The 16,180-nt window shown below is 37.6% G+C and overlaps 1 protein-coding gene across 1 annotated transcript; it reads left to right on the forward strand.

The window, feature by feature from the left end:
• The first annotated feature begins 1,832 nt into the window (after nucleotides 1-1,832).
• Nucleotides 1,833-6,094, forward strand: LOC109178468. The gene is made up of 5 exons (XM_019328102.1): nucleotides 1,833-3,448; nucleotides 3,502-3,767; nucleotides 3,933-4,728; nucleotides 4,915-5,608; nucleotides 5,720-6,094. Exons 1-5 carry the CDS (start codon nucleotides 1,833-1,835, stop codon nucleotides 6,092-6,094), a joined length of 3,747 nt encoding a protein of 1,248 aa, XP_019183647.1.
• Nucleotides 6,095-16,180: the final 10,086 nt, after the last annotated feature.

Genomic DNA, 16,180 nt, shown 5'->3' on the forward strand with positions numbered 1-16,180 from the left:
GAAAGAAAACGGTAATATATATATATATAATGGAGGGGCCATCATACTTCCCACGAATCATAATCATTTCATCAATCTCATTGTATCACAATCTCATCATACCATCAACCTCATCATATCATAATGGTGGGGAGGTAGGAACTTCACCATGTGTGAATGAATCTATCCGGGCTCGGCGAATATCGGCCGGCCTAACAACGTCTCGCCTACAAATCTTATAAGTAACATGTAAATGGGACAATTACCTTTAGTGTATACACCCCCTAATTGGGATTCCAAACCCAGCGAATAATAGCTCAAGCCCCAAAGTGCGCCCAGAATTTTTCTACTAGGCCACTTTAACACAAACTACCAGGGATCCTCATTTTGGTTCTCATCTCATCACCACATTTCATCATTCTTTAGAAGTAACCGAAGACCAAGAACCGCCTCCAAGATAAAAAGGTTTTCCTCACATCAACACAAAATATAGCACACGAGTGGCATACTACGCTTAAATGTAATTGAGAAAATAGGGAATACAGGGTAAGCATGTGGAGTATAAAGTTCAGTTAAAAACAATGTGGATCATATCCAAAGACTCATAACCAAGGGGTGTTTACCACAAACTCATGTAGCACGTAACACATAACATTTTAGAACAATCCCCCGAGTTCCATGAGTCACGGAAAACTCACAAAACACAAGTGGCTGGACCTGCGACAATCGCAAGGGCCCTTGGCCACGCAGGCTGGATGGCGGGTCTCGTGAGACTCGCTGTGCCAACCATGCTGTAACACCCCCAATTATTAAAATATTTAAAGACTTATAAAATAAAGGCAAACTAATAATAAAAATCCAAACAGAGCATAAACAATCTGTATGAGTCGGGGTGTTATGCCACACCTTGGTTTGAGAACCTAGATGCACAGGCTAAGACTATCCAATCATGTGAAATCCATAAGTCAATAGTCAAACACAATTCACGGCACGTAGGCCAATTACTACAGCTAGGACTAACTATGCTAAGCTCACGTGTCCGTCTAGCGTGCTCCATAGCTAATGCTCAGCACCTGTAAAACATATGGTATAGCAACCGTCAGCGAATAATGCTGAGTAACCCACTCCCACACGATGAGTAGCATAAATATAAATATAGGAAATCATTTTGAAATTGGAATACATATTGATACTTTCATTGGTAGGACTTATCAAAGAAGGAAGAAACAGATGGAAGCTTAGGGATATTTTCAATATACATTTCCTACTTTTTCTGATTGTTAATGTTACTGCAACGTTCCTTTTAGTTTCTCTTTCCTATTTTCTAGGATAGGTTCTGCTTAGCCTTTCATTTGTGTATTTAAGTTCAGCCATGCATGTGAAGAAGATATCTTGGAAATATATGATAATTTGGCTTTCAGTTTAATGAAAGATTGGGAGAAGAAGCACTCTAGAGAAGCTTCAGTTTTTACATCCTTGTGCCTTCTAGCTATTGTCCTCTCCAGTTCCCTTTTACCTATAACCATAGGTAGATCATCAAACTCCCCCGGCCCTCCGGCTCGCCACTCGAGTCCTGCTCGTAGGCCTGTGACGCGATCCTGTCCTATAACAAATTTGGTATCAGAACCCGTCGTCATGGGCAATCATTCGGCAGCTGACTCACTCACGATGATCCGCAGGGATGTCCAAAATCTCCAGGCAGCGCTCGAGACCATGCGCGCTGACCAACTCTCATCGTTCGAGACCTAGATGAACTTCGACAAACGTTCCGCCAGTTTCTAGTCGGGAAAGCACCTGCCACCGCTTCCAGCAGCGCCGCCCTCCCCGCAGGCCCCGAGGCTACCCAGGCTTCCATGACGACTACTCTCGCCACCACCGCCATGCCCAAGTTTACTCGTCTCGAATTTCCTCGCTATGATGGCAAAGACGATCCTATTGGCTGGATGCATCATTGCGAACAGTTTTTCAAGGCCCAAAACACGCCGCCCCAAGAGTTTGTGAGCACAACCGCGTTCCACCTGACGGGCGTCGCTCAGATGTGGCATTTTCGGCTGGAGCTCGAAGAGCCCGACATGACGTGGCAGCAGTTCAAGCAGCGCTGTTTCATGCGTTTCGGGCCCGGTTTGCGCATCAACGTTCTTGGTTCATTGGCCAAACTCAATCAGGACGGGAAGCCGGTTGAAGAGTACAACAATGAATTTCAGTCGATGCTCATGCGCTCCACTACAGTTCGCTGCGATCATGAAGTGGATTTGTACACTTCCGGCCTCGACGAGTGGTTACGCATCGACGTTGAGAATCACCGACCGGCGAACCTTGATATCGCCATGAATTTGGCGAGAACCAACTGCCGGCGTCAGGCGTGTGCTCCGCGCGAAACGCCAGGAGTTTCCCGCCGCCATTCTAACACTACCCACATTTCCTTTGCAGGTGGATCGACGAGACCAGTGCAATCCTCATTTATCGCCAATTCACGACCAAGCGTCGCGGCTTCATCTCCAGCGTCTATCGCTATTAGCTCGACAGGCAGTCGCGCCGCATCATCGTCGGCCAGCACACAACCGGGACCAAACGGGACGGCTGGCATGACCCCTCCTCCTGAACGACGACTTTCACGGGCTGAGTATATTCAGAGATGTTCTCGAGGTCTTTGCTACAATTGCGACGAGCTATGGTCTCCAGAACATCGCTGCAAACAGCTATTCTTTTTGGTTTTAGATGATACCATTGAGGATATGGATTCGACCTTTACTTCCGACCTGGGTACTGACAACCCAGAAATTTCTTTACACGCGATTACATGCACTAACAATGGCCAAACTATGCAGGTGCAAATGTTTCTCGCGGATGTTCCAGTCACTGCTTTGATCGACTCGGGCAGTACCCATAGCTTCGTGAATGAGCGTACCGCGACACGACTTGGCCTGCGCATCGCGGAATGTGTGGGACTCCAGGTCGCCGTAGCGAACGGAGAACTGATTCTGGGCTCCGGCATGTGCGAAAAGGCCCACATTACTAAAGATGGCCAGAATTTTTCCATTCGTTTATATTTGATCCCATTAGCAGGTTTTGAGTTAGTACTGGGTGTCAATTGGCTACGTACCCTGGGCGCGATTCTATGGGATTTTACTGCGCTCACCATGACTTTCACCGTGCTTGGACGTTCTATCACTTGGCATGGTAAACGCGTCCGGCCTCATCGTGCCTTACGGGCACTCACTACCGGCTCTCCCAACGCATCTGCTCTTGCACACGTTCTCATGGATTTTTCTGACTTATTTCAGGAACCCACGTCTCTTCCACCGGCTCGTTCTTGCGATCACCATATCACCCTTGCTAATGGAGTGGATCCGGTGGCTGTCCGCCCATACCGTTACCCGCAGGCTCAAAAAGTTGAAATTGAGAAGCAATGTCGTTCCATGCTTGCGCTTGGCCTTATCCGACCGAGTCGTTCCCCTACTCCTCACCTGTATTGCTAGTTCTTAAACAAGACAAGTCCTAGCGTTTCTGTGTTAATTACAGGGAACTAAACGCCAAAACCGTAAAAGACAAGTTTCCTATTCCGGTCATCGACGAACTTCTAGACGAGCTGCATGGCTCGCGTTTCTTCACCAAACTTGACCTGCGCTCCGGATACCATCAAATTCGGATGCACCCCGATGACGTCGAGGAAACAGCATTTAGAACGCACCACGGCCACTTTGAGTTCTTAGTGATGCCGTTCGGCTTATGCAACGCGCCGTCTACATTCCAGGCATTAAAGAACGAGGTTTTTGGTTCTTTACTCCGTAAATTTGTTCTTGTTTTTTTTTTTGATGATATCCTTATCTATAGTCGTACGTGGGCGGAACATTTGCACCATGCGCGAACCGTGTTTACTTTATTACGCGGCAATGATTTACTTCTAAAAAAGTCTAAATGTGTTTTCGGCGAATCTGAGGTTTCTTATTTAGGTCATATTATTGATGCTAATGGAGTTTCTATGGATTCAGCTAAAATTAAAGATGTTCTGGATTGGCCTACGCCACAGTCCACCCGCGCTTTGCGTGGATTTTTAGGTTTAGCAGGTTTTTACAGAAAATTTATTAAGGATTTTGGCTTGTTAGCAGCACCCCTGACAACATTGTTGAAGTCTCACTCGTTTAATTGGAATACGGTAGCGGATGGCGCCTTTGCTAAGCTCAAATCCGCCGTAACATCAGCCCCAATGCTGCAACTTCTGGACTTTAATGCTTTATTTATTATCGAGTGCGACACGCCGGGGGTGGGTATTGGAGTGGTTCTGCACCAAAATAATCACCCTATTGCATTTTTTAGCCGCAAGCTTGCTCATCGACATCATCAACTTGCTGCCTACGAACGAGAATTAATTGGTCTCGCTCAGGCAGTGTGTCATTGGCGGCACTACTTATGGGGTCGTAAGTTTTTAATTCGCACGGACCATTACAGCCGCAAGATTCTTTTGCAACAACAGCTCACGACATCTCCACAACACCATTGGATTAGCAAGTTGATGGGATACGACTTTGAGGTCGAATTTCGCGCCGGCCGGTTGAAAACAGTCGCCGACGCATTATCCCTCCGTGACGAGGACTCGCCCATTTTATTTGCATTATCCAGTCCTCGGTCTTCATTATTGGACTCCATTTCTCGTGAATTGCACAATTCCCCGGAGGGCAGGTCCATAATTAGTCGGTTGGAGGTCGACACCACTGATACCCGCTGGTCTTTCCGTGACGGCGTTCTCAGGTATAAGGACCGCATTTATCTTCTTCCGACCTCTAACTTTATCCCTTTTATTCTTTCACGGATTCATGATTCCACGCACAAGGGCGCCCAAAAGACCTTGTTCCGGGTGTCCCGCGAGTTCTATTGGCGCGGGATGAAGTCTTCTGTCCGAGAGTATGTGCGCTTGTGTACTACGTGCTAGCGCAGCAAGTGGGAAAACTTATGTCCGGCAGGCCTTTTGCAGCCATTGCCGATTCCCTCTCTGGTTTGGAGCGATATTTCGCTCGACTTTGTGGAGGGATTACAGAAAGTACAGGGGAAAACGGCCTTATTGGTCGTAGTCGACAGATTATCAAAATATGCTCATTTCCTCCCGATTTCGCATCCATTCACGGCTATTACGGTCGCCAATATTTTCTTTGCCAACATCGTCAAGTTGCACGGTGTCCCGGAAACCATGGTGAGTGATCGAGACAATACTTTTACTTGCGCGTTTTGGAACGAATTATTCCGGCTCAATGGTTCCACGTTGGCCTTCTCGACCGCGTACCACCCGCAATCCGATGGCCAGACGGAGGTAACCAATCGGACGATAGAGATGTATTTGCGTTGCTTCGTGGGTGACAAACCTCGTCAATGGGTTGAGTGGTTTCCATGGGCAGAGTATTGTTACAACACTTCGTATCACACGTCCATCAGGACGACTCTGTTTCATGTGGTATACGGTAGGGAACCCCCTAAACTTTTGTCCAATGAACCAGGCGTTTCTAAACCCGACACCGTGGATGTTCACTTACAGAAGCGGGATGCAGTTCTGACCGAAGTTCGTGACCGTCTACAAATGGCGCAGGCTCGTATGCGAGCCTCCTACAATCGCACCCATCGGGAGGTCAACTTCGAGGTGGGCCAATGGGTCTAGCTGCGGCTTCACCCGTACCGTCAATTATCTGTTCATCGCCAGTTGTTCAATAAATTATCACCTAATTTTTTCTGACCATTTCGTATTAAAAAGTTGATTGGTAAGGTGGCCTATCAGCTGGAGCTTCCCCCGGACTCTCACATCCATGATGTTTTTCATGTATCCCTACTCAAAGCCTTTGTCGGGGAGCCCCCACAGGATGTTCCAGTACTTCCCCCGGTGAAGGATGGTAAAGTATTGCTGCAGCCCGCGGACATTATTCGCTCTCGCTTGAATCGTGGGGTGCTTGAAGTTCTAGTTCAATGGGAGGGTGCTTCTCCGGAAGATTCTTCTTGGGAATCTGTTGCCCATTTTCATGAATTATTTCCGAGCTACAAGCTTGAGGACAAGCTTGATTTGCAGAGAGGGGGTATTGATACTTTCGTTGGTAGGACTTACCAAAGAAGGAAGAAACAGATGGCAGCTTAGGGATATTTTCAATATATATTTCCTACTTTTTCTGATTGTTAACGTTACTGCAACGTTCCTTTTAGTTTCTCTTTCCTATTTTCTAGGATAGGTTCTGCTTAGCCTTTCATTTGTGTATTTAAGTTCAACCATGCATGTGAAGAAGATATCTTGGAAATATATGATAATTTGGCTTTCATTTTAATGAAAGATTGGGAGAAGAAGCACTCTAGAAAAGCTTCAGTTTTTACATCCTTGTGCCTTCTAGCTATTGTCCTCTCCAGTTCCCTTTTACCTATAAGCATAGGTAGATCATCAAACTCCCCCGGCCCTCCGGCTCGCCACTCGAGTCCTGTTCGTAGGCCTGTGACGCAATCCTGTCCTATAACACATATATAGTCTTAGGCAACACTAGCTTTCAAATCAGGATCAAGACTCAGAATATAGCAACGGATCGACATCACGAATGCCACTAACATGCGTCCTATGTTTGCAAGGTATAATAGACAGGTAAGCACATAATTAACACTTAAAGGCAAGCAATGGGATTCAATAATCATCAATTAGCAAATAATCATTAGAACACACAATTCATCTTCCAACCTTATACCAAGTTCCAACATTTACTCCTCCCCATCCTTATATAAGTTCCAACCTATACCTCCATGCCACCCTTATATCGCCTCCCTTATTCCTCCAGAGCAACTACATGCCCCACTCCGTAACCACCAACAAGTCCACCAACATGGTAGCACCGAAGTGTCATTCGCATGATCCGTGCCTCTAGCACCACTACCAAGGGGTCAGCGCATATAGCTCTGACATGACACCGCGGTGCTTATACCCTGACCCAAGCCTTTAGCCAACAAGTCTAAAGGGTGGTCCGTGACTTTAGCACGATAACCGAGCACTCGTTGTGCTTTCCTCCAACAATTCATCTCCACCAATCACAATCTCATTCTCATCAGTCACATCAATCATTGCGCAATGATCACAACACTCATCATCATTCAATCAATCAACATTTAATCAACAATAATAATCAAGTCAAGGCACATTAAAGAACGACACACACTACACACAAATTCCTAGAACGGTAGTCAAAACATCATACGAGACTAATAAACATCAAACGGGGTACAACAGGACACGAGGAAACGTCAAACGGGGGAAAACATCCCGCCGCACACCCACTTTCCAGCGGGTGGCCGGCGGGCAGCCCTCTGCCCGCTGGACAAGGGCGAGCGGGGCAGCGGGTAGGTGGTAGGGATTCGTCCCCCCACCTACCCCCCACTGGTACGAAGGTAGAATTTCTGGTTCAGGGTTCGTTCGTGGAACCCAAAACCATATCCAAACACATTCTAACACGTAACAACATCACGGATTCGATTAACGAAGATTAAACCAAGAATCATTCCAATTACATTCTAACACAGTTCCTAAACATGCCAAGACTTGACATCCATCACATAATGGTTCAGGAGCATCCGGAACCTCAAGATCATCAAGAAATCTATATGCAAAACCCTAAAAACAAGTCCTAGACTAAAATCAACATCCGAGCATGCATAAACCTACCCAAGAACACCAAGAACATCACAACACGAGATTCACAATATAAACCCTAGGGACAAGCTCTAGACTTAATTAAATACAAGATCATATCAATAACCCCACAGGGCCATCAAGAATATCAAGAATAGCAATAATTCACCATATAAACCTAAAGACAAGCTCTAACAAGATATACATACAAAATCACACAACCAATCATTCAATCGGAGCCAATCAATAAACAATAGCAAGGAAAATAGGTTTTGTAAGACATGCGTTACCTCTTAGCCCTAATCAATATCCTTGGCTACTAAGGTTCTTCTCTAAGATCCTCCTTCAATTGACCTTCCTAGGTTCGGTGGTTGGGAATTCATTTGCTAGGTTTCCTCGGGGAATGTCTCGCGTGGTAGAATTAGTCGTGGCAGGATTTCTAAATGCTTTCTAATCCCCTATATATAGATTCAGGAGTCCTAACTAGTATCTGAATAGTTAAGGCCCACTTTCTCTATTCCTAACAGGATTAAAGACTTAATTAAGGATAAGGGTCCATGATCCATTGTGGACCACACTAATTAATTAATGAGATTTCTAGTCCAATTAAATCCTTCTTAATTATATATTAACAGAATTAAACCCATGCTTAACCCGAATTTGGAGACTGTAACACGGGGTGTTACACGTGCAGCCTAGGCGAGGGTGGCAGGCCGCAAAGGGCCTATCGCCCTAGCCCTGCCACTAGACACGCAGGCCAGCCGGTGGGTTTCCCAGGACCCGCGGCCAGGCCCGCACGCCACCGAGGGGAGACGAGGTAGTGGCCTTGTCTCTCTGCTCTGTTCCATCCTTGGGCAATTATTCCCACTTCCAACCTGATACAACTCCCAAATCACGGCACCAAAGCAATAACATCAACAATACAACATCCTCCAACACATTCCACACAGCAAACACGAGATTAAATCATTTCTAAAGCTCATACATCAACAACAACATTTTAACATGCATTTATTAGACACATATAGGAAAATACTATATTTTGGATGTTCATGGGTTATACCTCAAACTTGATGCTTCAAAAGCTTGAATCCCTCACTAAGCCTCAATGATGGCTTCCTTCTCCACTTCCTATGCTCCCAAAACCCAACAACCAAAGAAATACACACAATATATCATTCACATGCACATAAAATATTCAATACTAAACTATTCTAGCTAAAGAGAAAAAGAGGAGATGATGGAGAATCTCAGAGAATGGGAGAGGAGATGAAGAGCTCTTATAGTGCTTGGCCTTCTTGTTGTCTGAGTTTCTCAGGAGGAAAGATGAAGTGTGGAGGGATTGGGAGGCAAAGCAATGGAATAGTGAACATTTATATCTAGGAACAAAGCAATGGTCATGCATCAGCCTTGCTTCACGCCAAAATAAAGGGTAGTTTTGGAATTTGGGGTTTTGGAATTTGGGTTATAATTTTGGGTCAAAAGTTAAGTTAAATTCGGGCTATAATACGATAGAGGGAATATAGAAATAAGATAGGTTTATTTTGAAAGAAAACTTGGCTCTCGGGTTCACAGTTACTCTCAGATTGACTTTTGGATAAAAGAATATTTTCTCCAAATTGAGTTTTGGAAACTTCATTATATAAATAGAATTTTGTATCAAATTATTCCATCTAAGGATTTTGAATAAATAATTTATTTATACAAGTCACTAGTCAGAAAGAAATATTTGAAATATATTTTGACTAGTTTTTATAAAATGGGTCTAATTTAGATGAGAAATTTTTTGGTTGTTACATCAACAGACTGAGAGACCTATCCCACAACACGGAACCAAACACTATCCACATAGAACGAGAAGTGTCATGCCCAAATCACTAGGTAAATTACCTCCTCTGACAGGGATGAAACCACCATGCTTAGGATGGATTGATCTTGTTGAATTCACTGAGCATGAGCTGGATTAGGAACTGGAGGTGCATACGAGGTCGACACAACGTATCTGGTGGGCATAACTGGGAACCATCAATGAAACCATACAAGTTTTGGCATTGTAAAAGGAGACCAGTTGCGCTTTCCAAAATAAAAAATTGTGACAATCAACTTAACCGAAACATAGTGATGCGCCTGATGAAGTGTGTTCGGAGCAGGCATCGGCAATGCAGACGAGACGTCCCTAGAGTGCAATGAGCAAAACTACAAAGTGTATATATTGCTAAATCTAAAAACTTAACCCAAAGGTAAACCATAAATACTAAACTTTTAAATAGTAAAATGTAAACTGCTAAACCAAACTAAAAAAAAAAAAAAAAAAAAAAAAAAAAAAAAACACTAAACCATAAGTTTTAAAAGATGAACCCTATGTGCATATTATTGTTAGATGTACTTTATATATTTATATATATAATAAAAAAATTAAAAAAAAAAAGTATAAACTCTACAAGGTGAATTCTTTCACTACACTTTCACATATCATAAGATGCACTCTATAGTATTGTTAATTGCACTTCATAGTGTTGCTAATTGCAATTAAAATTTGAGTTATTTATGAAAAATGACACAATGTTTTTTTCTTTTTCTCATCGCTTTAAAACCATTAGATCTTTTCAAATTGATAACTCAGATTGATTCTTAGCTAGTTTTCTCCTGTGTGCAAGTTCTTATTTAATCCAAACCGTAGGATCTCATGAGAACCATTCGTCCTGTTATTATTGCAAACAAATCTCATCCTTCCATCTAAAATGATCAAGGGTAAAAAATTAAGGAAATTAAAAAACGCAGTGGGCGTTTCTATAATTACAATTATGCTTTTTGTAATGCATGATTTGTGCATTTACATATAATTGATTGTACATTTACATATAACTGATTGTGCGTCTGAAAACATTCTTCAAACGCACTTTTAAGTATTTTCTTAAAAAGCACGGTGGCATTTAAATAATTACGATTATATGATTAATTCATAATAAGCTCAAGTAATTCATGAGTCACCAATGGATAAATATTTTATTGTCTTTCCTTTTTATTTTTGACCTTTTAGATAATTTTACATCAGAATTTGAATATTGAATTGGAGATAACTTATGAGAGTAGAATATCAATTTCAACACAATAATTTGAGACAGTTAATAAGTAGACTACTAAAACAATAGCAACGTTAACGAATTGACTTTTATATGTATGTATCATGTTAAAAATTTTGTTATAAAATTATAATATAATACCATTAGTAATACGATGGACATATGAGAATTATATTCAAACTAATAATTAGATTTTATCTTGGATTCTCATATGTCCATCATATTACTAATGGTATTACTGGAACTTAAACCAAATCCATTTTAAACAATTTATTCCAACTTATAATTTAAAATGGACTAAGACTATGTGGTCTAATGGTATCCGGGTTGGACTTTCATTTAGAAGGTTGAGAGTTCGAGCCTCAGTGGAAGCGGTGTTTCAGTAGGTTGAGAAAGTATATTAGCAGATACTACAATGTAATAGAGCCAATGACATTCAAAAAAAAAAAAAGTTTAAACAAACAAGCAACTCTTACAAAACATTTATATTAAAATCCTGGGGGTCAAGAGGATTGAAAGATATATGGGGCAGGCTGCATCCGAACAACATTAAAAATGAAGAATAAACAAAGTTATACGGGTTCCCATCACACCTGTGACCTGACTCGAAGGAAATACATAAGACACAAGCCCTGTGGGCCCATATGCTTCCAGGTTAGTCAATCCACATTTCAAACTGTGGGCCGACGCTCCCTATAAAGTTTGCACGCGCACCTCACTATCATCTTCATATCATTGCTGACATTTTTTACCCCCTTTTATACACTTATTATTAGTTACTAGTTTTTCTATGCGTGCGAATGGGATAATGCCCAATAATTTTTTTTAAATAAGTATTTCAAAGTATATCAATGTAATATTATATAGAAGATGTTCGTACATATAGGTAAATAAATGTTGAATTTATTTATTTAAATCAGTAATTTAAAGTATATAAATACAAGATAATATATGAGAGATTGATTATATATAACTGTCACAAAAATAAATGGAATAAGGTTCAAATCGGCCACTAAACGTAACCTGAAAATGCAATTAGGTCACTGAACGAAAAAAAGTGCAATTAGGCCACTGAACACTCCAAATGTATGTAATTTCATCTGATAGCAGGTTACCATCAATTTTAGCAGGTTACCTGCTTACGTGGCAGCTGAGTTGGTATTTTTAATAATTTTTAATAAATTTTAATAATAAATTTTTAAAAAATAAAAAAAAAATTTTAAAAAAATTTTAAAAATTTAAAAACGACGAGGTGGCCGTCAGCTACCCGTCTGTTTTATTTTTATTTTTTATTTAAATTTTTTCAATTTTTTAAAATTATTATTAAAATTTATCAAAAATTATTTAAAATGCCAACTCAACTACCACGTAAGTAGGTAACCTGCTAAAATTGATGATAACCTGCTATCCTGTGAAATTGCATACATTTGGAGTGTTCAGTGGATTAATTGCATGTTTTTCGAATGTTCGGTGGCCTAATTGCATTTTCATGTTACGTTCAATGACCAATTTGAACCTTAATCCAAAATAAATCTTTGCAACTTTGTAATAACGCTAGTCTAAATACTTAGCCTAAAAGCGATAGTCTAAATAAATATAACTTTTGGTTTAAATTTCTCTAATTCTCGTTTGGGTAGCATTGTCATTGTCTTCATCTTCAGTAAATGTCTTTTTTTTTTTTTTATTGGTAGTATGTCATGTGCATTAGGTTATTGTTGGTAGCATAGAGGGGTTCATCATGTAATGAGATTATGGTGTAGGAAGGTTTAGATTTGCCTTGTTGTGTATATGACTGGGATTTTAGTTATGCTATGAACTCTTTATCTTACAAGCCCATGTTGATATTTGATAGTGATAGTTTAATTCCCTTACATGTTTCATGTGTTGTGAGATGTGTGTCATAGGTTATCATGTGAAAGTATTGAACAAAACATTAATATTTATTATATTTGTATAAAATACTTGGTAAATAAATAAATATATTATAATATATATATATATATATATATATATATATATATAACATATTTTATATTATAACTTTGATATTTAATTACAAGATAATGGAAAAAGAAGACAATAGATAATGTAGTGAATATAATTAATTAATAAATTTGAAGGTAATGAATCTTTGAATTGTATAAAATAAAGATAATATAACTAATGAAATTATATTTCTTTTTAAATTTTTATTTTTATAATGAATAATTCATTTTAAATAGAGGCATTATAGACATTTAATTCTAAATTTTTTTTTGAAATTATCTAATTCTAAATTAATTAAATATGCATATGTATTATTTTTTGTTGTAGCTACTAATTTATTTTTTAATTTAATAAGAGCAATAAAGTAGCGTACATACTTTTCATCCACAATAATGAAATCATTGATTTTTTAATTTCCATTTGTTGTTGAGACAAATTATATTGAGACTTTGTCAATGACAATTACTATCAATAGAGGATGATAATAAATAATTTGTATTATAAGGTTATAATATATATTGTTATAATAATATAGTAAAAATTAACTTATAAATTTCAATTCTTTAGAAGTTTTCATGCATTGATAAAAGCATAATTGAAATATTAAGTTTTGTTCTCAATAATCAAAATAAGATTAATTAAACGAAAAAAAAAAACTTAACTTAAATTTATTTATTTTTAAATAAAAGAAAATCAAATGATTTTTAAAGTTCCTGGTTTAACATATTCGTAGTATATGTTTAACAATTATGTCAACTCTAATTGGGATGTGGTTTGACCCTAAGACCTTTCTTATAGAAACTAATGAGTAAGTTAAGAATAATAAATAGTTAACGGAATATTCCGTTAAGAAAGTTTATACTAACGGAATTTAAGGTTATTTAAGGGAAGAAAATAATATAATAAAGGATAAATAAGGAAAATCATTAAAAAATACTAAAATCAAAATAATATGAACCATTCATTTTAAGAAACAATTAGGACCGATATTTTTTTTATTCCAGTTAAGGACCTAACATTATTGGCTCTTATTAAAATTGTAGATTGTAGATGTGGATATTACAGGCATTTTACTAGTTATATTATAGGCATTACACGATTAAATTAAGGGAAAATGGTCAAATAGACCCCTCGAACTTTAGCTTAATAGTCAATTAGGCCCCTAAACTTTTTAAATGTGCAATTACACCCATCAACAATTCATTTAGGTGCAATGAAACCCAAAAACAAGTTAATGATCTGCTATCACAGGTCATTAGGGTTCAGGCCACCTTCCGGCGAATTTTTTGACAAAAAAATATGACCAGCAACCGATCCAGATTTGCCAAAAATTTCGCTGGTCACTTCTTTTGTCGAAAATTTTGCCGGTCACATATTTTTTTACCGGAAAATTCGTCGGAAGGTGGCCTGAACCCTAATGACCTGTGATAGCAGGTCATTAATTTGTTTTTGAGCTTCATTGCACTTAAATGAATTGTTGATGGGTGTAATTGCACCTTTAAAAAGTTTAGGGGCCTAATTGACTTTTAAGCTAAAGTTCGAGGGCCTATTTGACCCTTTTCCCTTAAATTAATGATTAATTTAAAAATTTAAACATAAATACTTAATATAATTTTTAAATATCAAAGTTAATTAATATAAATAAAAAATAATTATTTTCCATATAATTAAAATGAATACTTTCAACTTGTAATAAAAGTGGTAGTAAAATAAGTATTGTTGTAAATAATTAAGTGTATATTATTATATTTTAGTTCTTACCGCGAAGAAGAAAATAGTTCAAAAGAATAGAAAAATAAAAGAATGGCATGAGTTCCATTTTGTGTAAACTAACTTAATAATTATTATGATAATAATATAAAACAAAATGCTCCTTAGCTTGCTGTTGTTGCTATTATTGTTGTTGTTGTTATTGTTATTATTGTTAAAAGGTTAAAAAATATGTTGCAATGAGTAAGTTATGAATAATAAAAACTTAATGAAATATTCGGTTACTAAAGTTTGTACATAAATAGAAAAGTAAAAAGGGAAAGATGGTAACCTTGGAAATCTCTTATCTACAAATACAAATATACAAATATATACATACAAATACAATACAAATACAAATCTAATAAGAGCGAATAATGTTAGGCCCTTAACTGGAACAAAAAAAATGTCGGTACTAATTGTTTCTTAAAATGAATGGTTCATATTATTTTAATTTTAGTATCTTTTAATGATTTTCCTTTTTTACCCTCTATTATATTATTTTCTTCCCTTAAATAACCCTAAATTCCGTTAGTTTAAACTTTAGTAACGGAATGTTCCGTTGACTATTTATTATTATTAACATACTCTTAATTTATATAAGGTCTTAGGTTCGAACCTCATCCCAAGTATAGTTGGCATAATTGTTAAACATATATTATGAATATGTTAAAATGTATTAAAAAAATATAATATAAAATTTAAAATAAACTTTGATAAAATAATTAGCTCGACTAAATACATAACATTCAAAGTTGAGCATCAAAGATTATAAATCAGGAACTACTTTAAAATTATTTGATTTTCATAAAGAAGGCAAATCAGTCTAGGTTGTCCATAGATGTTCGGCTCAATCAAATGATATTAATAGGTTGCTCTCATTGGAAATCGAACTTGGAGTATCGTAGTTACCAAGACAAGGCTCAACTTGATTAGGATTGCCCTTAATATATATTTTTAATATATTGTCTATTTGAATAAGGATAAATTGGATTACAAATTAATGATATTGTAATTGTAACATGATATATATATATATATATATATATATATATATATATATATGATAGTTTAGATTTAGTGTTTTCGTACTCAAACAAATGATCTCAGTGACATTAGTTGAGTGGTCAGAAAAACCTGTGATGAAAAAAAATTAACAATTCATTTATAAAAGAAAAAAAAAAATAGTTAGTCATGGTTTAATTTTTGGAGTATTCAATATTTGTTCAAAACTACTTTCTCAACTTACTGAATTACGAAGATTCAATACCGCTTTTACTGAAACTCAAATCCATGACCTTCTATATGAGAGAATCATGATTTAATTTATCCATCATATATATATATATATATATATATATATATATATATATATATATATATATATATATATTAAAAAAATAATATGTCAGTGGTTTGGTCTTTGGTAAATGTTGACTTCATCACATTAATTAGCCATGCTTACTTCGTCAACAAGTTAAAATGTAGCCCATAATGCGACTTCTCCTCCCGTGAACTACAGACATTTGCCCGTTAAAATATCCATTTGCAAGACAAAGGATACGTGTATATCTTTTTCTTAAAAAAAAAAAAAAAAAAACAATTCATTTTCGATCATTCATGTATAAATTTTAATTTGTTTTACTTTTAGTCACTACATAGAGACGTACATTAGATAAATCATGCTTTTATGTAATAACCTACAAATTACATTAGAAAAACTTTGTATGACATGTCCGATCAA

The sequence above is a fragment of the Ipomoea nil genome, unplaced genomic scaffold, assembly GCF_001879475.1.
Source record: "Ipomoea nil cultivar Tokyo-kokei standard unplaced genomic scaffold, Asagao_1.1 scaffold0848, whole genome shotgun sequence".
Classification (NCBI taxonomy): Eukaryota; Viridiplantae; Streptophyta; class Magnoliopsida; order Solanales; family Convolvulaceae; genus Ipomoea; species Ipomoea nil.